Here is a 26655-nt window from a genome sequence, read left to right on the forward strand (position 1 = left end):
AACGGAGAGAATCAACCAGTCTTTGGAGCAATTCTTGAGGTGCTATGTTGCAGAAACACAGAACGACTGGGTCAAATTTCTGCCTTTCGCGGAGTTCGCACAAAACAATTTAAAAAGCTCCTCCACCGGATTCTCTCCATTCCAGGTGGTGTCTGGAAGATTGCCCAAGTTCTCACCATTGCCAGTGGCCTCCTCTCCGTTTCCAGCTTTGGAAGCCTGGCAGAGATCTTTTAAAGATATTTGGCGCACGGTGAGAGATAATTTACGAAAAGCTTTTGTTAATCAAAAGGGTCAAGCTGATAAGAGACGTTCAGTAGAGTGGAGCTTCCAACCTGGAGACTTGGTTTGGGTGTCTACACGTCATTTGGCTCTGAAACAACCTTCTGACAAACTTGGTCCCAGGTTCGTGGGCCCATTCCCTGTGACTAGGAAGATCAACGATGTCACATATACCGTTGATCTTCCCACCAGCATGCGGGGAGTGAGGTCTTTCCATGTATCACTTCTCAAACCCGCAGTCCAGCTGGGTCCCACTCCTCCTCCTCCTGTCTTAGTCAATGCCCAACCCGAGTATGAGGTGGAAAAAATCATAGATTCACGTACTGTACAGAACTCGGTGCAGTATCTCGTACATTGGAAGGGGTACGGCATTGAGGAGAGGCAATGGGTACCTGGGAACCGCATGCATGCGGATGAGTTAGTGAGGGAATTTCATACGGTACATCCAGAAAAGCCTGGAAGGAGTTGTCCGGAGTCCACTCCTCGGGGGGGGGGTACTGTAAGGAAACGCGGAAATGCCGCAGTCTCTCAAGGTGAGGCGGCTGTTTTCGCGTCCAGCATGGCGTCACAACGCGGAAAAAACGCTGCATGCCGCATAGGCAGTGCGGCGGAATCCGCATCAGAGGCGGCCCCCGCACTAGATACATTGCATGACAGTACTGGTGTGGCTGGGACTGATAGTCCACCAAGATTCAGACTTACACGCGCGCGAGCAGAGAGGCAGAGTTTAAATAGCAGTTAGAAGGGTGTCGGCTGACCAGCTGGGTCAGCTGACAAATTCCACTGCTCTCATTGGACCAGCAATTAGGGAGGTCCTGGAAAGGTCCTAGAGTATATATACTGCTGGTTGTTCACTTGCTCTTTGTCTGGCGTGCGATCACATATGTGGGAGCACCCAGATCCGTAGTCAGATCCTTAAGTGTGCCGGGACCAGCTGGAGCTGTAATCCTACACTTAGCTAGATTATTGATAGCTAAAGTACTAGTTTGATTGTGATTTTCTGTTATGACTTTTGCCTGCCTCGACTATCCTCCTGAACTCTGACCTTGTACCTCGATATTTCTGATACTCTGTTGCCGAACCTCGGCTCGTTTCTAGACTCTGTTTCTGCCTCCTGATTTTGTACCCCGATATATCTGATACCCCGTTGCTGAACCCTGCCTGTACTTTGACTCCGCCTTTGCCTACTGTATTTGTACTTTATCTGTCCGTGTGTGTACGACCTGGCTTGTCTGACCTCGAGAACCGACCTCACGATTGGAGGCGGTTCCCAGTCCTGTTAGTGACACTTCTTCCTGAGTGTCACTCTCGGACTTTCCTTCCTACTGTCAGTCTGACTCCTCCCGTCTTGGAGAGCTCAGGTCTGCGGAAGGAATCCGTGCAGTTCTCCTTGCTGCACTGAGGCCTAGGCCTCCTAGTGTTACTGTTACACCAAAACACTACACTCTACTCAGGCGAACAGAGGTTAGTTTGTATATCGGATTATCGGTGAGACTGCAGATCACTTATAATCTGGTATATATCTGTATTTCCGGCGATACTGCAGATCACCGGTAATCAGATACTCTCTGCGCCCACCGATCGTTACAGTATGATGGCTAGTTCAATTTGAAAGGAAATCCTTTCTGGATCAGTGTGAGGTGGCAGACAGGTCCAGCAAGTCAAAATCTTTGCAGCTTGCAAAATAACCCCATAGCTATTTAATAAACTATTCTTGCCAGGAACTGTAAAAGGAATCGTGGCTTAGGTGTTGCCTTCTGACCAAGGCAATACGTGGGGTTCTAATCCTGCCCTTTGCCTACCTTCTAATGGCCAAATTCTGATATTTTCTGTCAGGTTTTACTTACAGAAGAGCCCTTTTTCCGCTTGTTCGCCATTCCTCCAAATTTAAATTTGAGGTTTGCAATCTTCTTGCCTTTGACCTTCTTTTTTGCATCTTTGGATGATTTAGATTTTTTCCTTACACCAGGACCTAAGAAATAAAAAAGTCACTGTATTAGAAACAAAGTTGTGATAATATCCCACAAGAGAAAAATGATTTAGAGCCAAAGATGGAAAGAAAGACAGCTATAGGGACTAGATTGTGAGCCCCTTTGAGGGACAGTTAGCGACAAGACAATATACTTTGTACAGTGCTGCGTAATATATCAGCAATATATAAATAAAAAAAACTGAGGCAAAATTGGAACTTTGTTGAATAGACAAACAGAGATGTTCCTTTACCATCACTTTGTCAACATACCTTTACCTTCCTTTGTTTTGGCTTTCCGTATTGGAGGAGGCTGAGGTGGAGGCTGGGGGGCCACAAGAAGTGGAGGAGCCACTGCCACAGTTTCCACAGCAGCCGCCACTGCCGCTGCAGCCGCCGCCGCCGAACTCCCCTTCAATGGGTTGTTGGCACTGAACTCTCGCCATTTGGCACCAAGCACAGTCATCATCTTAGACATGGGGATTTTGGGATTCTTTTTAGCTATTAAAGGCCTACAATGAATATTAAAGAAAATGAGTTATAGTTATTTATTGCTGACAAGGCTTGTAACATAGATATGTAAAAATCACAAAATTTCTACAATAAATACATGTTCCGCTGAAATGGTTGTCCTGCTTCCAGATGTCAACTTTACAGAGCTACTGAAACAAGAAATATGATTGGATCCTGGTGAGCAATAAGCAGAACACTTGGACCACATGAGGTCCTGGGCTGCAGTTTTATGTCACTTATAGAAAAATCTAATCTAGGTTAACTGAAGACCCATGTCCACCAATAATATCACCACGTAAGTCACATAATAATAGCACGCAGTATCACATGATTAGAGATGGTGACAGTTAGAAAGTGGGAGCAGCTTAGTGAGACAGAAAAAAAGGAACCGAGAGCTCAATATAGTGTAGTATGTTTTGTAGCAGAGAAGGTTGAATACATGCACAGTAATATGTTATACTCACAAGCATGGGTTACCACAAAGGCAACCACTGTATATGCAGGTGGGGCGAATTAGAACCTGACCCCACTCAGGTTAAGAAGTCGCTCTCTGAAGATAGGCAATAAAGGGGGTAGCAACCCTCCACCAAGGGTGGACTTCACAATTCGATAAAGATTGGAACAAAGGCACTAAATCAGGATATAAACGTTTAAAATCCGTTTCAAAATAAGGTAGTGGTGGACTTACCTCCACAGGAAGTAGACACAAGATCTGTTGATAATAGGTCAACAATAAAATTTGCAATACTACACAATGCAATGCGTTTTACAGGACCACTCCTGCTTTATCAGACGAAAAACGGAGCAATAAAGATACACACCATCCCCATTTGCCAATTCTTAACACTATAGCCCTTTCTCCTGCATAAATCCGGGACGGCTATATTTCTGCACTACAGCACATTTTTTCTGGACAGATTTACTATAAGCATACAAGGATGGGTCGGCACCACCAGTAGTAGATTATAGCTTTTTTATTGGCAAGGCAGCAATTACAGACTGCTGTTTCGGGCAATCCTGCCCTTTCTCAAATTGCGAAATAGCCGTGACCACAGTTTTACTATTGCACTTCAGCACAACAAATTTCTTCTTTTTACCAACTTTTATAACACTTGAATATACAATCGCATACCTCAATACTTAACCCTGCGTTATGATTTGTAAGGCCTAACAGATTATGTCCCCAATCAGTCTCTTTGCCCCAATCTATTACCACGGCTCTCAGCCCAGCCCACTGTCTTCACCTATAGACAAGCCCCCTCATGAACAGGACACGTTATTTGTCTCCTGACTGTGGTTAGAGAGGACAATAACCCACCAGAAGCCCAATGAGGCTAGTAACACAGTCCAATAGTTCATAAGTATCACACAGGGCTATTACCTTGATTCAGGTGGATGAGGCCCTTAGCATCAATTGTCAGTAATGACAGATGTATCAGGAACAGGAAGTGAAGGATCCAGGTATATATGAGAGAGTTCATGCAAAGTTTACATGCCAGGTTATTCAACAGGCAGTGAGCGATCCAAGTAATGAGGGAGTTCATGTAAGGTCCGCATGCAAGGTTATTCAACAGGTAATGGATGATTCAGGTGATATATGAGAGAGTTCATGCAAAGTCCACATGCAAGGTTATTCAAGCAACAGACAAGGATTGGATCAAGTATACTTAGAATGTCCAGTCCAGGTAGCATGCAAGAGTATCCAGTAAACAGGCAGTGATCGGTACAGGTGGCAGACAAGTGTCCAGTAACAGGCAGAGGTCGGTCCAGCCGGCAGACAAGGGTATCCAGTAAACAGACAGAGGTCAGTCCAGGCGGCAGGCAAGGGTATCCAGTTAACAAGCAAAGGTCGGTCCAGGTGGCAGGCAAGAGTATCCAGGAATCAAAGCAAGGGTTAATAACAGCAGACAAGAATAGTCAAATACAAGCCGAAGGTCAAGATCCAGTAATCTAACAATGTGAGTGCACACCTAGCAACTAGCCAAAGCTATGCTTATCATGGGCGATGACTGGGAGCACTGTGCAGGTTTAAATACAGCTTTCATCCAATCAGTGGCCTGCCACACTCTGCATATCCAATCACACAGTAGTACACCTACCTAGGTGTCAGCTGTAACGTCAGCTGACACCACACGATCAGACGACCGGAGTCAGCTGAATATTGTTTACATCTGTGGAGGGCGTACTGGGAACACGCCCCCGCCTATCAGAAAGTGCGGCCTGTGTCTGAGCAACAGCGTCATCAGCGGGGAACAAGCGCCGAGACCCGGTAGCAATGTATTTCGCCTGGTTCTCGTCACCAGAAACAGGTAGGTTCCTTATAGTATTATTATGGTGTTTTTGATGACCTTAGGGATGTTTAGTGCACTGATGATAATTTGTATGGACTTTTAATAGTCTTTGGCGGCACAATGTCTACAGAAACCAATGTATAAAGGTTTAACGTGAGTATATGTTACAATATGTTAGCTATGTCACTTTGGAAACAAAGCTCTGTATTAGATCCTTAACCTACTGTTTCTGATTTCTACAGTTTTTTATTGCGCCATCATTGTCTGATGAAGCGGGAGTGGTCCTGTGAAACGTGATGCATTGTGGAGTACTGCAAATACATTTTATTGCTGCCCTATTATAAACAGATCCTGTGTCCTTTTACTGTGGAGGTAAGTCCACCATTACCTCCTTTTAAAACAGATTTTAAATGTTTTTATCCTGCTTTGGCACCTCCGATCCAACCTTTATCGAATTAGTGAGACAGAGAAGAGCAGGCACAATTTCAGTCTTGAGTCCCACTCCATACACAAAAGAATAAGGCAATGCCAAAGTAGCTAGAAGAAATGAACGCAGGATAAAGACTCAGGTCTCCAGGATTGCAGCTTACCAAACAATAGGAACGTATTAGCTAGTAAGGCAGAGCGACAGACCTCTGTGTCATCCTGTACTGTACCTCTCTCTTCTCCTAGTGGATGTTGTTATTGGCAGATGCCATTTTAACCAGATTTGAATAAAGATGGTCTTTTAATTGGATGTGCACTGCCGCTCTGCCTTACTACCTAATAACACAATTCAAAAGTAAAGCAAAATAATATTCAGACATGGAGCACAGTAGGATGTATAATGTTTCAAGCATTTGCTTCTTCATAAGACTCAGAGCACAAAAATAATAACTAGTTGTGACTTCCAACAGTGTCCAAAATCAAATCTACAATTCATCAGTTCTGGACAGTCATGCAAATCATTTATTTTTTTCCTTTGATGGCCAATAATTCATCCAGAATCTTTTGAACAGAACACCTTGATCATGATTCACAAAGCTTTTTCACATTTTTTTCATCTGTTTTCACCTTATTTATGTTACATTTTTAAGCTCCAAAAAAGCAAAAATATAATATAATTAAGGTAAGAAAAGTAATATTGAAATTAAGTTAATCAGGAACAACTTACTTTGAGTGATTTTTTTGCTTGTAAATGTGCTGAAAGGTTATTTTTATGAATTAGGTGATAAATAAGTCATTTATGAAGTTTTGTGAATTGAGCCCATTATGGTATTATTGGTGGGAGGGACGCGTGACCGGAAATTTCGCCAGGCCGAAGTAGCTGATTGGTGCGAAATACAGCTGCTCTGCATAGTTAAAAAGGTTCTGGAGTGTGGGAGCAGCCACTATAGAGGTGCCCACACTCCGCACAGTCATTGTGAAGGTTTTTTTTGTAGACTTTCCACCAAGCACTTTACTTAATATTACCTGTCCAAACATCTTTTACTAAATCTCAATAAGAATAAGATGCAATACTATTACAATTACTAGGTAATGCCTAATGATGTTGATCCAGGGATTTTATCTGATTGCCATCTGGAGTCGGGAAGGAATTTTTCCCTTTTGGGGCTAATTGGACCATGCCTTGTAAGGGTTTTTTCACCTTCCTCTGGATCAACAGGGATATGTGAGGGAGCAGGCTGGAGTTGTACTTTGTACTGGTTGAACTCGATGGACGTATGTCTTTTTTCAACCAAAATAACTATGTAACTATGTATGTAACTATGTAACTATGAATGCCAATCAGTTATTAGGAGCTTTATATGCATCCATTCTCTCTTTAAAGAGTTAGCATCAGCACTTTGGGCATTATACAGACTTTTTATTAGTAATTTTATTGTTTACCACTTTTATATTTATCTATGCACTATTTTACTTAGTATACACTTAATGTTTGGAAATCATTATTCTATGAAGTATACACTTAATGTTTGGAAATCATTATTCTATGATGGCACACTAGCACTTGGGGTCATTTAAAGGTTATAAACAGTATAGATTACACATTTAAAGATATCAGGTATCAGGCCTTTAATCCTATAGATTGGCCCAGACAGAGCATTGGTGTACTTTTAGTGGGTTCAAAAAGGCAATAAGAATTTAATGTGCATATGTTTGTATTACAAAATGATACTCAATCTACTTTGTGACTACTTTTTCAATTGTAGAAGGGAATGTTTTAAATTGATATATGATGACTGTGAAATGTTTGTACTTAAAGAGACATGTGTTTGGTTTCAGGCACTTGGTTTTGAACTGACCTGAAAAAGTGGGTTACAGCCCATGAAACACTTTAAGCACTTGTGCTTAAATAAATATTCCTTTCTAATAAATGTGGTGTTGTTCTTCAGGAGAGGTAAGATTACCTCTTTTTTATCTTTAGTTCATACTGTAAGTTATCCATATATATATATATATATACAGTATATATATATATATATATATATATATATAGATGGATAGATAGATAGATAGATAGATAGATATAGATATTGGGAGCCTTCTACCCTGTTTTGTGTTATAGCTACACCTCCTCATGAGGTGATCCCTCTAGCTTTAGTGCCTACACCAACCCTGAGGTTCTTCAAGGAGAGCGACCATCCAGTTCTTGAGAAGTCTTAGGAGAAACCAAGTGGGGAAGGTTATTTTCCCACAGGCTTATACAGTGGTTGCAAGAGCTGCAACCTACCTTTGTGAGTTTAAAGCACTTTACATTAGATACACCACAACAGTCTAACTGAGATACTTCACGATTAGGCTCCTAGTCTCTTCACGCATTCTTAGGCGACTAAAGCCTGAAGAACCTTGGAGATCACCTTCCCTCTCCCTTTTTCTTGTACATTATAGTAATCTAAGGGACACTACAATGACACAGCACATAACCGCCAAAAGGAAGAGGAGAAGGGCAACTTAAACCAAAATCTCCTGATTACAGGCTCTGCACTGAAAATTACTGTTTTCATTACTTTTTTTTTGTTAACTAAGGCACCATGAATTATGTAATGTATGTAATGTTAGGTGCAAGGAACAGGCACTAGAACAATAGGTCAGTAGGCTTTATATTAAAACACTAAGGACTTGATTCACAAAAGAGTGCTAACTGTTAGCACGGCCGTTTTCGTGCGAATTTTCGTATTGCGTGCGATCGCGAATTTCCGCGCGAAACGTTAACGTTTTCACGCGCAAACGCAAAATAAAGATCGTTTTCATGTGAAAATTTGCGTTTACGCGCAATAACGTTATCGTTTTGCGCAAAAAATCACGCAATGCGAAAATTCGTGCGAAAACGGCCGTGCTAACAGTTAGCACTCTTTTGTCAATCAAGCCCTAAGACTTAGCACAAATGTCTGCTGCATTTCCTCAATGTCTCACCTTAGAAACTGACTGAAGGCCTTATAGTTAGTCAGTGTGTGGTAATCTTCTTCAGAGAAAGCATAATCCACATTGTCCAGGCCCCACTCCTCCATCAACTGTGATGAGGTCTTTGGCTCCTTCAGGAAAAATTTAATTGTATTAATAAAGCAGTCTGCAGGCTGATATGCAAGTTGCCATCTTGATCTTGTAACAATGCTAGCTTATTGGAGGATCTATTGCTTGTTGGCTAGTAGACTGGTCTAAGCCATTCCCTTAAAAAGTGTAATGCAAGAAACTCTGTGTTTATGCTTGATATGAGTGATTTGGAAGGTATTGAAATTAGAGGAGCAGCATTACAGCATAGAAATAAATATTTACTACTAAGTCAGCAGCCTTCATAGTTGACTATTAATAAAGCTAGATTCAGATGAAGTAACTAGAAGAGATAAGGACCTGTTCAGTATTACTCTAATTAGCAATTTGACAAGACAGGGACCCTGCAATGTAGCTTGTGAGTCAGACAATGGCAGCTATATTGGATGGGCCGTTAGTCTGAATGTAAAATTTATTTTATGTACGATGAAACTCTATAATAACTGAAAAATTAAAATACGGTAAATCACCCAATAGGAAATTATTTATTTAGGTTACCTATCCTGTTGTTTTTAGTGTTCACTGTCAGATTTAAGGGAAGTGTGATATATAAAAAAAAGAAAATAATATTTTTGCTGGTTTAATTTACTGATTCTCTGGGAGGCCAAAAGTGACATCACTTCTGCCATTTCCTTTTTTTTACCCAGCTCAGTGTTAATGTACTGCTTATTTTACAGATTGTTGTCCCTCCCACAGAAAACCCCAAAGGCTTACATCACTGTGTAAACTCTTCAAAGGGAGATGGAGGGAGGGGGTTACAAAAACCTTCTCGGCATAGTGTCTTTACCTTATCTGAAATGGGCTTGCATTTTGAGATAAGCTTGTTACTCTTGCTAAGGGAAAAAAAAACACAATTTTGTTGGCATCGCACAATTCAGCAAAGCCACCCAGGCCATGTAAAAAAAAAAAAACACAAGGTCCATATAGGGATTTATTATAGAAAAAAAGGGTTTACATGTATAATTGGAGCACTAACTATTTTTAGACAATTTGTTTAATTTTGCATGTTACAGTCCCTTTTAATATTATTGAAAGTGGAAATCAGACAAGTGCTGCAAGCTTTTAAGTCCACTAGGAGCCCTGTGCACATGAAGGTAACAGATGCTACCTTATGTTTCTCAACATCAATTTAAAACGACACAACAAGGGTTCCTGTATCCAAAAACATAATGAAATGAGATCTCCTTACCTTAATGCCCCCTTCATCAATGTCTTCTTCACCATCTTTCTTTTTCCGCTTTGCTTTTTTCTCTTTTTTTTCCTTAAGCTTCTTTTTCTTCTTTTTATTAGGAGCGTAGTCACTTCCCTCACTCTCTGATTTCTCCAGCACCAAGTCTTCCTCATTCTCTGAGAGCTCCTCATCACTGCCCTGAAAAACCGCCAGAAAAAGGGAAAATGATGTAAAGAGTTGGAGACCAGTCTCGAAAGTAATTTTAGACATTTCTGCAGCTAATAATTTATGAGACAGTCTAAAAATATATGGGTCCATATTCAATTATCTTTTTCTCCTGAGTTTTCTTCTAGGTTATATTTTTACACCTTGTCAATAAAATGCCTTTTAAACCACCAGCAAGAGAGAAAATACACAACATAATTTTGAAAGAACTTTTTCTTCTACTTTTTGGTACTTTTTCAATTGCAAAGTGCAGAAAAGTTGTTTTAAAAGAAGTTGAAAAATGATTTACTAGGAGAAAACTCAGGAGAAAAAAGTTTATTGCATATAGGCCATAGTTTACAAACTTAAATTACACTGAGTGTTACTAAGTACCCAGTTCATAGAAACGTGGTTGTGTTTTCTACAGAGAATCTCAGTCAAAACTTATTTAGGCAGCTACACAGACATAATGGACTTTTCAGTACTTTGTTTTTGTTTATCTGTGTAGTGAAGACTTTTTGTTTCATGTTTTAAATTTTTCACTATTTGTGTTTTGTTGAAAGGAAGTACCACCTTGTATACAAACTCATCAGCTTGTAGAGAATAACTTTGTTTCACTTAAAGGTCACTGTTTGTAACAGTGAATTTTGCAGCACTGATTTATAAAATAAAACAGGAAGATAACTGGTTTACTAGTGAAAAATCGCAACAAATCTTTTACACATAAATAGTACTAGGTTACAGTTTTATGTTTCTCTCGGTAAGAGATATACTAAGTTAGGTGGAAAGCTAATTTGTAGTTTGTCATCTTATTGTTTAATGCTAAGTATGCTGTATGTAAGCCTGTAAGCTCTAAAATTAAAATTCAAATTCTTGATGCTGAAGACTGTATCAATGACATAAAACAGAATTCCCAAGAGCTAAAAATATCAAGGCAACCAATGGTCATTCTAACATACACTGAGGAAATGAGGATGCAGATTGGCACTTAAAGAGAAACTCCGATCAAGAATTGAACTTTATCCCAACCAGTAGCTGATACCCCCTTTTACATGAGAAATCTATTCCTTTTCACAAACAGACCATCAGGGGGCGCTGTATGGCTGATATTATGGTGAAACCCCTCCCACAAAGAAATTCTGAGTACATACACTTGGCAGTTTCCTGTCTGTGAACCCTGTTGCATTGTGGGAAGTAGCTGTTTACAGCTGTTTCCAACTGCCAAAACAGAAAGCAGCAGCTACATTACTTGTAAGCAGTAAAAATGTCACCATGTGATAAATGTCAGAATATAAATCAGGGATTTAAAATATTTTACAATGAGCAAACACTGACTAAATCATTTATACATAATTATTGTAAAAATGAAGCACTTCTTTATTACATTATTTTCACTGGAGTTCCTCTTTAACCAGACACTAAAGAAGTGTCAGACATGACACACATAAAACAAAAACTACAAAAGTTACAACAACAACAACAAAAAAGAAAGCAAAACAGTAGTCCTTATTACTATATCATAAATTATAAGTTTACATACATTTAATGAACTAAGTAATTTTTGACTCCAGTCCACTTCATGGTTCATGATAGCCATATTTTGGGGGTTACTGCTAGGGTAATAGGTGATGTTAAGCTATCAACACAACTTTATTGACATATCTATTATTATTTATTATTATTGATTTGTAAAGCGCCAACATATTGTGGGAGGGCATTCCAGAGGAGGGGTATCTAAGCCCAATTCATACAGGGATGAGATTAATCCTGAAATCAAATGCACCAGAGAATGGTAATTCTCAAGACGTCAAAACCAGCAAGAAGAGACACAAGGTAGGGAGATCTTGTCACTTAGATTGCCTAAAGATATAAGAAGCCAAACACTAACATGGCCCACCAAGATCATGCTATCCAAAAAAATCATTTTTAGCTGGACTGGCCATTTAACATGGCCCACCAAGATCATGCTATCCTAAAAAATCATTTTTAGCTGGACTGGCCATTTAACATTTAACCCTGAATGAGGATGTTAAGGGCAACATGTCCATTTAATAAAAAGATCACATTTCTACTTTATTCCCTGCAAAAAAAAGCTGCTAAAATCCACTACAATATTATATTTATTCTATATGGGAGACACAAGTGTCTGGTCAAGGTCAGCGGCAAGAGTTACAGGTATGAAAAGAGTTATCTAATCACAAGAACAGTCTGCACTAGAAGAAATTCATCCACTTCTTCACAGTAAAGTACACAATGAAAGTGTCAGAGCGCACCGCAATATAGTGCTTTCATTTTTTACAGGCGCAACGAAAGGCTTCACCAGAGCAGCCTCGATCATCATAAATGTTTATAGCTGCTATTTCCTGACTTCACAAAGCTGTGGCTTGTCACAAGAACTTCAGGCCTGGTCAGTCAAATCGTGGAATTCTATATTAATAACAGCCACCAGACAAGGCCTGTAATGATATCCATTGCTACAAAGCATCTCTGGCTAGGGATGTAACTCTACCTGGAGCTATTCCTATAGCTGCTATGGGGCCCAGGAAAGAGAACCTTGTTTGCCCTTAACCTGTTCATTGTCTTTTTTTGAGTCCCTATTGTTATTAACCACTTCAGCCCACAGGGTTGTTCATTTTTTGCATCTGAGCAACTTTCACCTCCCATTCATTTGCCAATAACTTTATCACTACTCATCACAATTAATTGATCTATATCTTGTTTTTTCCACCACCAATTAGGCTTTCTGTGGGTGATACATTTTGCTAAGAATTATTTTATTCTAAATCCATTTTAACAGGGATATTAAGAAATTGACCATTTTGGCCATTATAGTTTGAAATTAATACATGCTACCATAATTAAACCCATGTATTTTATTTGCCCATTTGTCCCGCTTATTACACCATTTACATTATGTCACTATCACAATGTATGGCGCCGATATTTTATTTGGAAATAAAGGTGCATTTTTTCAATTTGCGTCCATCACAATTTAAAAGCCCAAAATTTAATTTAAGTATATTAATATACTCCTTTGACATGCATATTTAAAAAGTTTAGACCCTTAGGTAACTATTAATGTTTTTTATTAAAAAATGTATTTGGGTAATTTTTGGTGTGGGAGGTAAACAGCTAACTTTAAATGTAAAATAATGTATTTATTTAATAAAAAATGGATGTGGGTGTAGTTTTACTATTTGGCCACAAGATGGCCACAGTCAAAAAGTACTGGAAGCGTACGATCACGCTTCCAGGAACATGAATGAGGACAGGAAACTTTTTTAACTCAGAAAAACCGCAGCCTCTGATAAGAGGCTGCCGTTTTTTCTGCGGGAGACTTCGATCAATGAATGGGAGCTATAATCCCATTCATTGATCGCTGGGCTAACGGCCAGCATCGGGAGCACGCATGGCCGGCGGGAGTGGGTGCAGCCTATCTGGACGAGAATGTTATTCCAGGCTTAAGTTTTATTTGGAAAATGTACCGTATGTAGAATTGTACAATAAATAGGGGTAGAAGATGAGAAACCTAGATACTGGTGTATTAAGGTACAAACTATTACACAGAAGCAGAATACATCTGAGAAGTGGGGAAATGAAAGTATGCAATAGGTGGGGGGAATACGAAAGTAGGTCATTAGCAAGTAATTTGCAGAGTGGGGTGTATTTATGTATAAGGTCAGAAATGCTATTAGGCAGGAGTAGGAATGTGATTTTAAGGCACAGCACAGTAGACTGAATCATCTTATGTCAAATGGAAGCCAGTATATGCATCTGCACAGAGAAGCAACAGAGAAGGATAGACAAGTCTTGCTATATAGCAATTACGATAGATTTTAGAGGTGAGATTGTTGCTAGTGGTAGATGAGATAAGAGGATACACCTTTAAAATAGTGTTCATAACCCAACTTTTTATACATTCTTTACAATTTCCATGTGTGGACTTGAGTGAGGACTTTTAGGGGGATTAATCCCATTTGCAGGATCAAGATAGAAACCTTTCAGTACCCTAAAGACAAGGGTGGCTTTCGATCCTACAAGGGCTCTGTTAGACTGGATTCCCCATGTCTGCTACAGAGATTAGAGGCCCAGAAGTTATTGCACACTAGTAGAGAGGAGCCTACCCAATACCTTATGCAGAAAGTATGGTCTAAGGTCAGGAGCCTTTAGGATCACAGGTTTGATGATTTTTACCCCTCTATGGAAGAACCTTTCTTTCTCAGAGCTAATGGGAATTGATTGTACTTCTGGCTGGGTCCACATGGACATTAAACTTATACATTACATTTCCTCACCTAAATCATTTAATGATCTACCAGCTTTTTTTAATCTCATTGAACTTATGTTTTCCCAATATGTCACACTTTACACACACACAGAATGTAAAAACTGGCCCCTATATTTAACATGGTAGTACAAGCTACAATTTATTATCAGGCCCTCCTTCCCAGACCCAGACCCCTTAAAATATGTCCTTTCCATAGTGGTGACAGGTGGGAATCTGATATAGGTCCCCCGCCTAATGAGGGTTGGCAAAAAATTCTAGAAAATGTCCCCAATGTTTCTCTAAATGCCATTCAAAAGCTCACGCTGAATATCATGCCATAGAGGTCTCTCTGCCATCTATCTATTTTATGAGGGGTGTGCAAGATGCAGTAAGGATAAAGTTAAAAAGTTGTTATTGGAGCCAAGAAACACTGATTTCTTGAGGTAGGCAATAGTTCTTTGAATTGAAACAGTAACACAAACTGCTGAAAAAATGTCAAATCACATGGCATTACCGGTAACTTATAATATTAGCTCACAATTCACATTTTTTTAAATGAATATGTGGCATAATTTTTTTATATTTTCAGTGATAGAAACATACAATATAATAATCAATATAGATACTAGAGTTGTAATATTTCGGTGAGAAGGTGATTTTGCAGCATACTGGTATGCATGAACACAGTGTGGAATAAAGCAGCTGGAATAACAGAAGAGAAAACATGCTATGTGTGTTTCTGTTAAAGTATTATTGTCATCAAAATTTTATTTTCTTCTAAAACATTAACTTCAACCTTCAGTCGTTTTTCACCTAATGCATCTGAGCAATTTTATCCTCCCATTCATTCGCCAATAACTTTATCACTACTTATCACAATGAACTGATCTATATCTTGTTTTTTCCACCACCAATTAGGCTTTATTTGGGTGGTACATTTTGCTAAGAATTATTTTTTTCTAAATGCATTTTAAACTGCAATATTAAGCAAAAAAAAAAATGCATTATTTCTCAGTTTTCAGCCATTAAAGCCTTAAAATAGTACATGCTACCATAATTAAAACCTGTGTAATTTATTTGCCCATTTGTCTCGGTTATTACACCATTTAAATGATGTCCCTATCACAATGTATGGTGCCAATATTTTATTTGGAGATAAAGGTGCATTTTTTCATTTTTGCATCCATCACTATTTACAAGCTTATAATTTAAAAAATATTAGTAATATACCCTCTTGACATGCATATTAAAAAAGTTCAGACCCTTAGGTACGGTAACTATTTATGTTTTTGTTTTTAAATTGTAATTTTTTAATTATTTTTTTTTTAGCTATAAATTTTGTTTGGGTCTTTTTGGAGTGTGGGAGGTAAACAGTTAATTTTAAATGTAATTTATTGTGTTAAATAGAAAAAAAAATTATGTAGATGTAGTTTTACTATTTGGCCACAAGAGGGCCTCAATCATTTTTTTCCCCATCCGGTAAGCGAGCAAGATCTCTATCCATTTTCAGCTAAAGGAAACCTGCTAGGGTCAACTAAAATGTTAAGAAAAAACTTATTGTAGCTGATAAATGACTCTGCTTTGTAGCATTTATAATAATAATAGCAAAAATTGAATTAAATCAAAACTCCAAGCACAGATCTAAATGCCTAATCTTATAGTTTAATCAGTTTGAAATTCTGTTTTAAAGCCTGTGAACTGAAGCAGCCCAGCTGAAGAAGTCAGCAATGATCTCTGTGGGCTTGGCTGCTGTTTGGCTCTACATCTTCATTGTGATCAGAATATGAAGAGAAGAGGCACAGACAGAGTTCTTTAGAGAAAAAAATACAGCCTGAAAGCGTGTATAACAGTGAGTCTAGTGGAGCACTGCAGTGTGATGTAACAGCTGCATTGTAACACAGAACATAGCACTGAATGGACAGTTAAGTGACAAGACTATATACTTTACACTATATATTTTCTAATGTTGCACGGTGCACTTTGCTCTGGCTGTTCCAGTGTCAATTGTACTCATGGTTTACTAATTTGTTTTGCACTCAGGTTGTGATTTCACTCTATGGTTATATGGATGTGTGCTACTGCACACTTTCATATACAGTTATATTTGTATGTGTGTTCCTACATCATTGTTGATTCACAGTTTATATTCACAATGCACACTTTGGGTTGTATTGTTTTGCACCATCATTAAGTTACACATGGATCTCTCTGATCTCCTGTGTTACTTTATATTACGAATATTAGATATTAGTGGCACCATGATACATAAATTTGCATTGGGTTTATTCTGATATGGAGCAATTTTATGGGATTGCATTTTAATTGCCTTTATTTTCTTTGCTATCTACTGAAGTGTTTACTGTGGGACATTGTAATAAAGATTTTTTTGTACTTTCCAATATCCGTTATCATTTCATGAGTGCCGCTTTCCCCCTAAAGGGTTTCTGTCCTTTTTCTACAGGGTAACCAAGCAGCTCAGGGTGACCCAAACCACTAGGGATGTATAGGGGAATAAAAGAGACCGAAAAGCCCTCCTACTACTAATAAGCAATGCTTGGTGAACTTTGCCTTCTTAAAACAGAAGGAAATTTGCAATAATTCAGCTATAAGTGAACATTTGTGGTTACCCACAATGCCCCACTACTGAATATGCAAATTATCTCTTTTCGCCCCTGTAAGCTGTCCTTTTTCTAAAAACCCTATATACTTTGTGCAGCACTGCAGCGCTATATAAATACTAAATAATAGTAAAATGCGCTCGTTAACAGCGAAGCATACTTTTAACTGACTGTATACTTCCCTGTGTGCGACACAATGTGCACATAACATGCAGCATGACTTTGTCATTCTGCTGAGTTCCTGATTTTACAAGTGGTGCAATACCCACTGTGAACCTAACCTAAATGACTGGAACAATCAGCTACAGAACGGGTATATTGAAAATGTTCAATTTGACATTAATCAAAAAGATTGTTCAAAAACAGGCATGCACTGAGTTACATGGGACTAAGACTTCTGTTAATGGAATTAAAATTCAACAACATGTTGTTTACACACATAACAAATAATTATATTGCATTTTTACAGGCTCAAAAAAAATGTACTCCTTTTATTCTGCAAAAAAAAAAAAAAAGAAAGAAAAGAATATTCCTGTGGCGGAAAATTCTGCATTTCTAACATGTGAATCATTACCTCCTATTTGCCTTGCAGATTTTATACACCAACAAACAAAAGCAGCTACAACTGAAAGCACTAGCTAATCATAATCAGTCAAAATATTTCTACCCATCCTGTCTGGTGACCTTATTCCAAATGTGCTCTTATTATTCTAGTATGGTAGTTCACTTGGTAATTTTTATCAATGCGGAAAAACTAAAAATATTTACAAAAAAATCTATGAAATACTTTCATCTTCTGGAGGCCTGCTTATATATATATATATATATAGATTTTTTTTTAAACAGAGATTTTCCACAGTATTATTCTAATAAACACTTATAATTTAGCCATTGAATAATCGGTTGCCATGGTAACAGATTTCGTACAGGTTGAAGCCATTTCAGTCTTTGCAGCCACCCTCACCCCTCCCTCTTTACTCCATTATACATCTGAATAAAAAGGACTTTCAGCTACACCATCCAATCTAAGATTGAATACGTTAAAATAAAGAAAGTCATTAAGAAAATGGAAAAGGAGGAGATCTCGGACAAAAACAGAATGCTGCTGCTTTTAATGCTGTTTCAGCTGAGTACATTTGCATTTTATCATTTTTGCAGACTATTATGTCCTTTTTTACTTTTTGCAATGAGTATGTGTTTTCACATATCCAGCTAATATTAACCTTTTGTAGCATGGATTTAATAGATTAGAGCATTCTGACAAGTCCTCTGCAACCGTACAGCACAGATAGGAAGTCTCTAACAATTATTTTATTTCAGTTGTTTGAAATTCTTTCTGACCAGTAAAACAGTCATTATTAAAAACAGTCAAAATGCAGCTAAATTCCAAAGCTGGAGATATAAGAAAAGTTAAATACAGGTAGTCCCAGGTTAACAAATGAGATAGGGACTGTAGGTTCGTTCTTCTGTAGGCTCGTTCTTAACCTTAATTTGGTTATAAGTCGAAACACTGTGCCACCTCTGCCTTCTGTACCTCCTCTATGTCCCCTGTGCCTCCAGTGTCCCCTCCTCTGTGTCACCTCTGTTTCCCCATTCCTTCACTGTCCTTCTCTGTCCTCCCACTGTGTCACATCTTTTTTTTTTTTTCAAACTCAGCTTTCCCCACCGGGTTGTATCTTGATTGTCTTAAGGCAGAAGCCTTATATGTCAGGTACTGTTTGCATCATTGTTTGAGAAAAGAAAAAAGGATACAACACAGTACCATTAAAAAAAAAAAATTAGTAAATGATTAACCCGCACCTCCACTTATACCCCCACCCCTCTCCCCATACAACCCCATACACCCAATATTCATAATCCAACCATACTTCACATTCATACCCCAAGTAGGCTAGGTTATATTAGGCCACAGTCACAATGGTCCCTTATGCCATTTTGTCTCAGTATTTCGGCTAATCGCCAGTCTCCCTCCTCCCTAGCCCGTACTTGATGGTCCCGCCTATATGACTGCAAGGGGGGAGTAACCCCTTAGGTTACCCCAGATTTCTCTTATAAATTTATATTGGTTTAAAGTAATTTCTGATGTCGGGGTATTTGATCTTCCGTATAAGTTTTCCATTCCCCTAAACCATTCTAAAAAAACTGTGTCACATCTGTCCTCCTGTGCCCTCAGTGTACCACAGCAAAATATTATTTTACTAGTATAAAAAACATTTTTTCTTAGAATTTTTTTAAGGTGATTTTCTCAAAAACTACAAGGTCCTTAAGAAAAAAAGTCCATTTGTTCCCACAGAATCTAATTTTCAGGCTATTCGTATTGGTGGGTCATTTGTAAGTCAGGTGTTCATAAATCAGGGACTACCTGTATTTTTAAACAATAAAACATCCCTCCATATTATTATTGTTGTTATTATTTAGTGTTTATATAGTGCCAACATCTTCCACAGCGCTGTACAGAGTAAATTGTCTAGTCACTTAACTGTCCCTCAGAGGGGTTCACAATCTAATCCCTACCATAGTCATATGTCTATGCATATATCGTGCAGTGTATGTATCGTACTGTAGGGCCAATTTAGGGGGAAGCCAATTAACCTATCTGTAAGTTTTTGGGATGTGGGAGGAAACAAGAGCGCCCAGAGGAAGCCTGTGCAGATACGGGTAGAACGTAGAAACTCTGTGCAGATAGGGCCCTGGCTGTAGCCAAATACTAAAACTACATCTACATACATTTTTTTTATTTAACACAATTACATTTAAAATTAACTGTTTACCTCCCACACTCCAAAAAGACCCAAACAAAATTTATAACTAAAAAAATAATTTAAAAATTACAATTTAAAAAAAACAACAAAAAAATAAATAGTTACCCAAGGGTCTGAACTTTTTTAATATGCATGTCAAGAGGGTATATTACTAATATTTTTTAAATTATAAGCTTGTAAATAGTGATGGAATAAATTACGGGACCCAGCACTGCAAGGTTAGAGTGCTAACCATTACGCCACCGTACTGCAAGGTCACTACTATAACAAAGTTGAAAGTCATGCCTTTTAAATTGACACTATAATAACCTCACAGTTTGTAGAAATGTACTATTGGTAATACCCCCTTGCCAAATGATCTTCATTTGAAGTGCTGAGTTGCTGAAGTCATCCAGCTACCACTTAATGGGCCTGATTTAGCATTGGACTAATGAAAGTGGCGACTTCACATTCCTAATACAGTAAGTTACCAGCAGAAAGTTGATTGAGGGGGTTCTCTCCTCAAAATGTGAAGAGCTTTGGGGAATTCCGAATAATATGTAAAAACAAAAAAGTGTAAATGAAAACAAATTGAATTATAGAACCTCAGAAAGTGTATGAAAACACAGGTGTATGGAAAGGTGTATGTCCATACATCACCATGGTACCACAGAGAGAAGGGACCTAGCAAAGAGGGGAAAATGATTGAGGAAGGAGAGGAGTGGGTAAATAACGATGTAGCTGAAGGGCAGGAAGGGAAGGAAAAGGCGTAAAGAAGAGCGGAATGGGAGAAGAAAAGTGCAAAAGGGTGAAAGAAAGAACCGGGTGGAGGGATAAAATGGGAGAAATGAGTGGGGGAAATGGAAAAAAGGAGAGGACAGAGGTTGTGGGGTAAAGATGTAAGTAAAAATGGGGGAGGGGGCTGATGGAGGGGTAGAAAAATGGATGGGGGGGGGACAGTTGAAGAAAGTGGAGGGGGATGGAACGTACAAAGAGGAACACAGTAAAAAGAATGAACCCGCTGATGTGGTTCTAAAACAACAATCCAGAAAGCATGAAGTAATGAATTTTGCGTCACCAGCAGTTCTGCAAGCAAAAAAATAAGAAATAATGAAAAGTGGATTGTAGAGTTACTGTAGCTAAAATAAAAAGTGTAGCTAAAAGAGAGCATAAAAATAATGATGGCAGAAATAAGGGTATGTGAGGAACAGGAGGTGAAATCAAAATGCCAAGGAAAATAAAGTGACTGTGATTGAAAAATAGGGTCAAAGATAGAGCTTCAGATAACAGAGGCTGAAAGGGCTGCTGCAGAAGGCTGCAGGATTTAAGTGAGTGGGAGTTCAATAACAACAACATTTAACAGTTGTGTTGGCCCTGGGGTCACACTGCTATGTTTTAAGAACACAATGCACAATAATTAGTGATATTTTGTATTGTTTCTATTTTCTAGGAGGAATAAATAAGGTAGCATGGACTGACATGTGGTGATAAGTGAAAAGGCATAGCGTCTGTTATGTGTCCCCTAGAAAGTTAAATGGCACAGCAAGGTTGGAATGATAGGAATGCATCGGTCAGTGATAATAATAGATTTAACCACTTAATGACAAGCTGAATTATAAAAACTTCCTGTTAGAGCCTCTTAATGGCTCCAGGACATTTTTATAAGTCAGACAGTGCTGCTGCCGCTGCCTAGCGCATGCACGCTCCCGCGAGTGCACGTTCCCGCACGTGCGCGTGAAAAATAAAAACAAAAAAGAAAAAATACACCTTTATTTCCAAATAATATATTATCACCATACTTTGTACTAGGGACATAATTAACCACTTGAGGACCGCCTACAACCGATGGGCGGCGGCAAAGGCTGGGCCTAAACGACCGCAATACGCCCATTGGCGGCGAGTCCTCATGTGGCTGCTGGCCGGGGATCGTGCGCTGATATGCGCGCGCATCCTCCGGCAATAGGCTCCGCCCACCCGCGTCGTCAACCCGCTGGACAATCGGAAGCGCCGGCGAGTTGTTAACGTCGATCGCCGCATAGGAAGCGTAAAATACGCTTTGTAATGTATACAAAGTGTATTATACAGGCTGCCTCCTGCCCTGGTGGTCCCAGTGTCCGAGGGACCACCAGGGCAGGCTGCAGCCACCCTAGTCTGCACACAAACACACTTATCTGCCCCCCCCTGCCCCCTGATCGCCCACAGCACCCCTCAGACCCCCCCTGCCCACCCCCCAGACCACTGTTTGCACCCAATCACCCCCCTAATCACCCATCAATCACTCCCGGTCACTATCTGTCAACCCTATTTTTTTTATTCCCTAAACTGCCCCCTGGGGACTCCTGATCACCCCCCCACCCCTCAGATTCTCCCCAGACCCCCCCACCTGTGTACTGTATGCATCTATCCCCCCCTGATCACCTGTCAATCACCCATCAATTACCCCTTGTCACTGCCACCCATCAATCAGCCCCTAACCTGCCCCTTGCGGGCAATCTGATCACCCACCCACACCATCAGATCGCCTGCAGACCCGATGTCAGATCACCTCCCAAGTACATTGTTTACATCTGTTCTCTCCTCTAAACACCCACTAATTACCCATCAATCACCCCCTAACACCACCTGTCACTGTTACCCATCAGATTAGACCCTAATCTGCCCCTTGCGGGCACCCAATCACCCGCCCACACGCTCAGATTGCCCTCAGACCTCCCCCCTTATCAATTCGCCAGTGCATTATTTACATCTGTTCTTCCCTGTAATAACCCACTGATCACCTGTCAATCACCTATCAATCACCCATCAATCACCCCCTGTCACTGCCACCCACCAATCACCCCGTCACTGCCACGCATCAATCAGCCCCTAACATGCCCCTTGCGGGCAATCTGATCACCCATCCACACCATCAGATCCCCTGCAGACCCGCCGTCAGATCACCTCCCAAGTGCATTGTTTACATCTGTTCTCTCCTCTAAACACCCACTAATTACACATCAATCACCCCCTATCACCACCTGACACTGTTACCCATCAGATCAGACCCTAATCTGCCCCTTGCAGGCACCCAATCACCCGCCCACACGCTCAGATTGCCCTCAGACCCCCCTTATCAATTAGTCAGTACATTATTTACATCTGTTCTTCCCTGTAATAAGCCACTGATCACCTGTCAATCACCTATCAATCACCCATCAATCACCCCCTGTCACTGCCACCCATCAATCAGCCCCTAACCTGCCCCTTGCGGGCAATCTGATCACACACCCACACCATCAGATTGCCTGCAGACCCGCCATCAGATCACCTCCCAAGTGCATTGTTTACATCTGTTCTCTCCTCTAAACACCCACTAATTACCCATCAATCACCCCGTCACCACCTGTCACTGCTACCCATCAGATTAGACCCCTATCTGCCCCTAGGGCACCCAATCACCCGCCCACACCCTCAGAACGCCCTCAGACCCCAGCCCTGATCACCTCCCCAGTGCATTGCTTGCATCTATTCCCCCCTCTAATCACACCTTGAGACACCCATCAATCACCTCCTGTCACCACCTGTCACCCCCTAGCACACCTACCCATCAGATCAGGCCCTAATTTGCCCCGTGTGGGCTCCTGATCACTCAGCCAAAGCCTCAGATCCCCCTCAGACCACCTCCCCAGTGCATTGATTGCATCTATTTTCCCCTCTAACCACCCCCTGAGACACCCATCAATCACCTCCTGTCACCCCCCCCTAGCACTCCTATCCATCAGATCAGGCCCAATAATTTGCAGATGCTTATACCCCTGAACAGTCATTTTGAGACATTTGGTTTCCAGACTACTCACGGTTTTGGGCCCGTAAAATGCCAGGGCAGTATAGGAACCCCACAAGTGACCCCTTTTTAGAAAAAAGACACCCCAAGGTATTCTGTTAGGTGTATGATGAGTTCATAGAAGATTTTAGTTTTTGTCAAAAGTTAGCGGAAATTTATTTTTATTGTTTTTTCACAAAGTGTCATTTTTCACTAACTTGTGACAAAAAATAAAATCTTCTATGAACTCAACATACACCTAACGGAATACCTTGGGGTGTCTTCTTTCTAAAATGGGGTTCCTATACTACCCTGGCTTTTTAGGGGCCCTAAACCGTGAGGAGTAGTCTAGAAAACAAATGCCTCAAAATGACCTGTGAATAGGACGTTGAGCCCCTTAGCGCAGTTAGGGTGCAAAAAAGTGCCACACATGTGGTATCGCTGTACTCAGGAGAAGTAGTATAATGTGTTTTGGGGTGTATTTTTACACATACCCATGCTGGGTGGGAGAAATCTCTCTGTAAATGGACAATTGTGTGTAAAAAAAAAATCAAAAATTTGTCATTTACAGAGATATTTCTCCCACCCAGCATGGGTATATGTAAAAATACACCACAAAACACATTATACCACTTCTCCTGAGTACGGCAATACCACATGTGTGGCACTTTTTTTGCAGCTTAACTGCACTAAGGGGCCCAAAGTCCAATGAGTACCTATAGGCTTTACAGGGGTGCTTACAATTTAGCACCCCCCAAATTGCCAGGACAGTAAACACACCCCACAAATGACCCCATTTTGGAAAGTAGACACTTCAAGGTATTCAGAGAGGAACATAGTGAGTCCGTGGCAGATTTCATGCTTACAATTTAGCACCCCCCAAATTGCCAGGACAGTAAACACACCCCACAAATGACCCCATTTTGGAAAGTAGACACTTCAAGGTATTCAGAGAGGAACATAGTGAGTCCGTGGCAGATTTCATTTTTTTTTTTTTTTTTTTTAATTGGAAACTTTTTTTTTTGTCTCAAAGTGTCATTTTCCACTAAATTGTGACAAAAAATAAAATCTTCTATGAACTCACCATGCCTCTCAGTGAATACTTTGGGATGTCTTCTTTCCAAAATGGGGTCATTTGGGGGGGGGGTATTTATACTATCCTGGAATTTTAGCACCTCATGAAACATGACAGGTGGTCAGAAAAGTCAGAGATGCTTCAAAATGGGAAAATTCACTTTTGGCACCATAGTTTGTAAACGCTATAACTTTTACCCAAACCAATAAATATACACTGAATGGATTTTTTTTTAATCAAAGACATGTAGCACAATAAATTTGGACAAAAATGTATACAGAAATTTTACTTTATTTGAAAAATGTCAGCACAGAGAGTAAAAAAAAATTTTTTGGGGACAAAATTCATGTCTTTTTTGATGAATATAATAAAAACTAAAACTCGCAGCAGCAATCAAATAGCACAAAAAGAAAGCTGTATTAGTGACAAGAAAAGGAGGTAAAATTCATTTAGGTGGTAGGTTGTATGACCGAGCAATAAACCGTGAAAGCTGCAGTGGTCTGAATGGAGAAAAAGGCTCTGGTCCTTAAAGAGACTCCGTAACAAAAATTGCATCCTGTTTTTTATCATCCTACAAGTTCCAAAGGCTATTCTAATGTGTTCTGGCTTACTGCAGCACGTTCTACTATCACCATCTCTGTAATAAATCAACGTATCTCTCTCTTGTCAGATTTGTCAGCCTGTGTCTGGAAGGCTGCCAAGTTCTTCAGTGTTGTGGTTCTGTGATGCATCTCCCCCGTCCAGGCCCCTCTCTGCACACTGCCTGTGTATTATTTACATTAGGGCAGCTTCTCTCTTCTCTCTTATCTTTTACAAGCTGGATAAATCCTCCGCTGAGCTGGCTGGGCTTTCACATACTGAGGAATTACATACAGGCAGAGCTGTCTGCACTCTGCAGGAAGAAACAGCCTGACACTTCAGTGGAAGATAGCTGCAGGGGGAAAGAAACACACAAATGATCTCTTGAGATTAAAAAGGAAGGGTGTATACAGCCTGCTTGTGTATGAATGTATTTTCTATGTGGGACATACTGTACATCAACCTACTTCCTGTTTTGGTGGCCATTTTGTTTGTTTATAAACAAACTTTTTAAAACGGTTTTTAACCACTTTTAATGCGGCGAGGAGCGGCAAAATTGTGACAGAGGGTAATAGGAGATGTCCCCTAACGCACTGGTATGTTTACTTTTGTGCGATTTTAACAATACAGATTCTCTTTAAAGAGAGTCTGAAGCGAGAATAAATCTCGCTTCAGACCTCATAGATAGCAGGGGCATGTGTGCCCCTGCTAAACCGCCGCTATCTTGCGGCTTACCGGGGGTCCCTTCACCCCCAAACCCACCCCCGTACAGAGCGGAATCTCTTCCGCATTGAGGCAGGGCTAACCGCCGCAGCCCTGCCTCCCGCGCGTCTATCAGACGTGTACCTCCGCCTCTCCCCCACCCCTCTCAGTCTTCCTTCACTGAGAGGGGCGGGGGAGAGGCGGCGATGCGCGTCTGATAGACGCGACTGGAGGCAGGGCTGCAGCCGTTAGCCCTGCCTCATTTCACGACCAACTTTGCGACCAAGTCTTGAGGGGGTGGGTTTGGGGGTGAAGGGACCCCCGTTTAGCGGCGCGATAGCGGCGGTTTAGCAGGGGCAAACGTGCCCCTGCTAACTATGAGCTCTGAAGCGAGAATTATTCTCGCTTCAGAGTCTCTTTAAGGGGCGAAAAGACTGTGGTCCTCGTGATAACCAGGACAAATAGGCAGGTAAAATGTGTGGGTTTTATGTACAGTAGCAGTGTTTATATTAAAACCACAGGGGATGAAATTGGAGAAATAGTGTATTTTTTCCTTGTATTTCCCTTTAAAATGCATAGAAAATAAAGTAATTACTGAACACAAATATCAACCCCAAAAAGCCCAATTGGTGGTGAAAAAAACAAGTTATAGATCATTGCATTGTGATTAGTAGTGATTAAGCTATGGGCAAATGAAAGGGATGAGCACGGAAAGGTGAAAATCGCTCTTGTCCGTTAGGGTAAAAACCGCCTTGGGGTGAAGTGGATAAAAGACCATTTAAAAAATCTCAGACAACGATTTCAGCTAGCACTGAGATACTATGTACTTCTTTCTGTCTGAAGCACTGAAGCAGGAAGAGAAACTAGGAAGTCACTTGCCAACTTAAAGGGGCCCCGTGGTACTATATAGTAG

At 40.3% G+C, this 26655-nt stretch overlaps 1 protein-coding gene across 7 annotated transcripts in view; it reads right to left on the reverse strand.

Annotated features, from left to right (window-relative positions):
• CHD5 (chromodomain helicase DNA binding protein 5) overlaps positions 1-26655 on the reverse strand; it is a 401420-nt gene that overhangs the window by 257805 nt on the left and 116960 nt on the right. For all 7 annotated transcript variants that reach the window (XM_068240507.1, XM_068240506.1, XM_068240505.1 and 4 more), the window contains exons 3-6: positions 9773-9952; positions 8449-8567; positions 2522-2760; positions 2127-2251 (exon numbers count right to left, since the gene is read on the reverse strand). In XM_068240507.1, the coding sequence (XP_068096608.1) occupies positions 2127-2251; positions 2522-2760; positions 8449-8567; positions 9773-9952 (663 nt within the window). The remainder of the gene's footprint in view (positions 1-2126; positions 2252-2521; positions 2761-8448; positions 8568-9772; positions 9953-26655) is intronic.

This window comes from Hyperolius riggenbachi, chromosome 6 (assembly GCF_040937935.1).
Source record: "Hyperolius riggenbachi isolate aHypRig1 chromosome 6, aHypRig1.pri, whole genome shotgun sequence".
In the NCBI taxonomy this organism is placed as follows: domain Eukaryota; kingdom Metazoa; phylum Chordata; class Amphibia; order Anura; family Hyperoliidae; genus Hyperolius; species Hyperolius riggenbachi.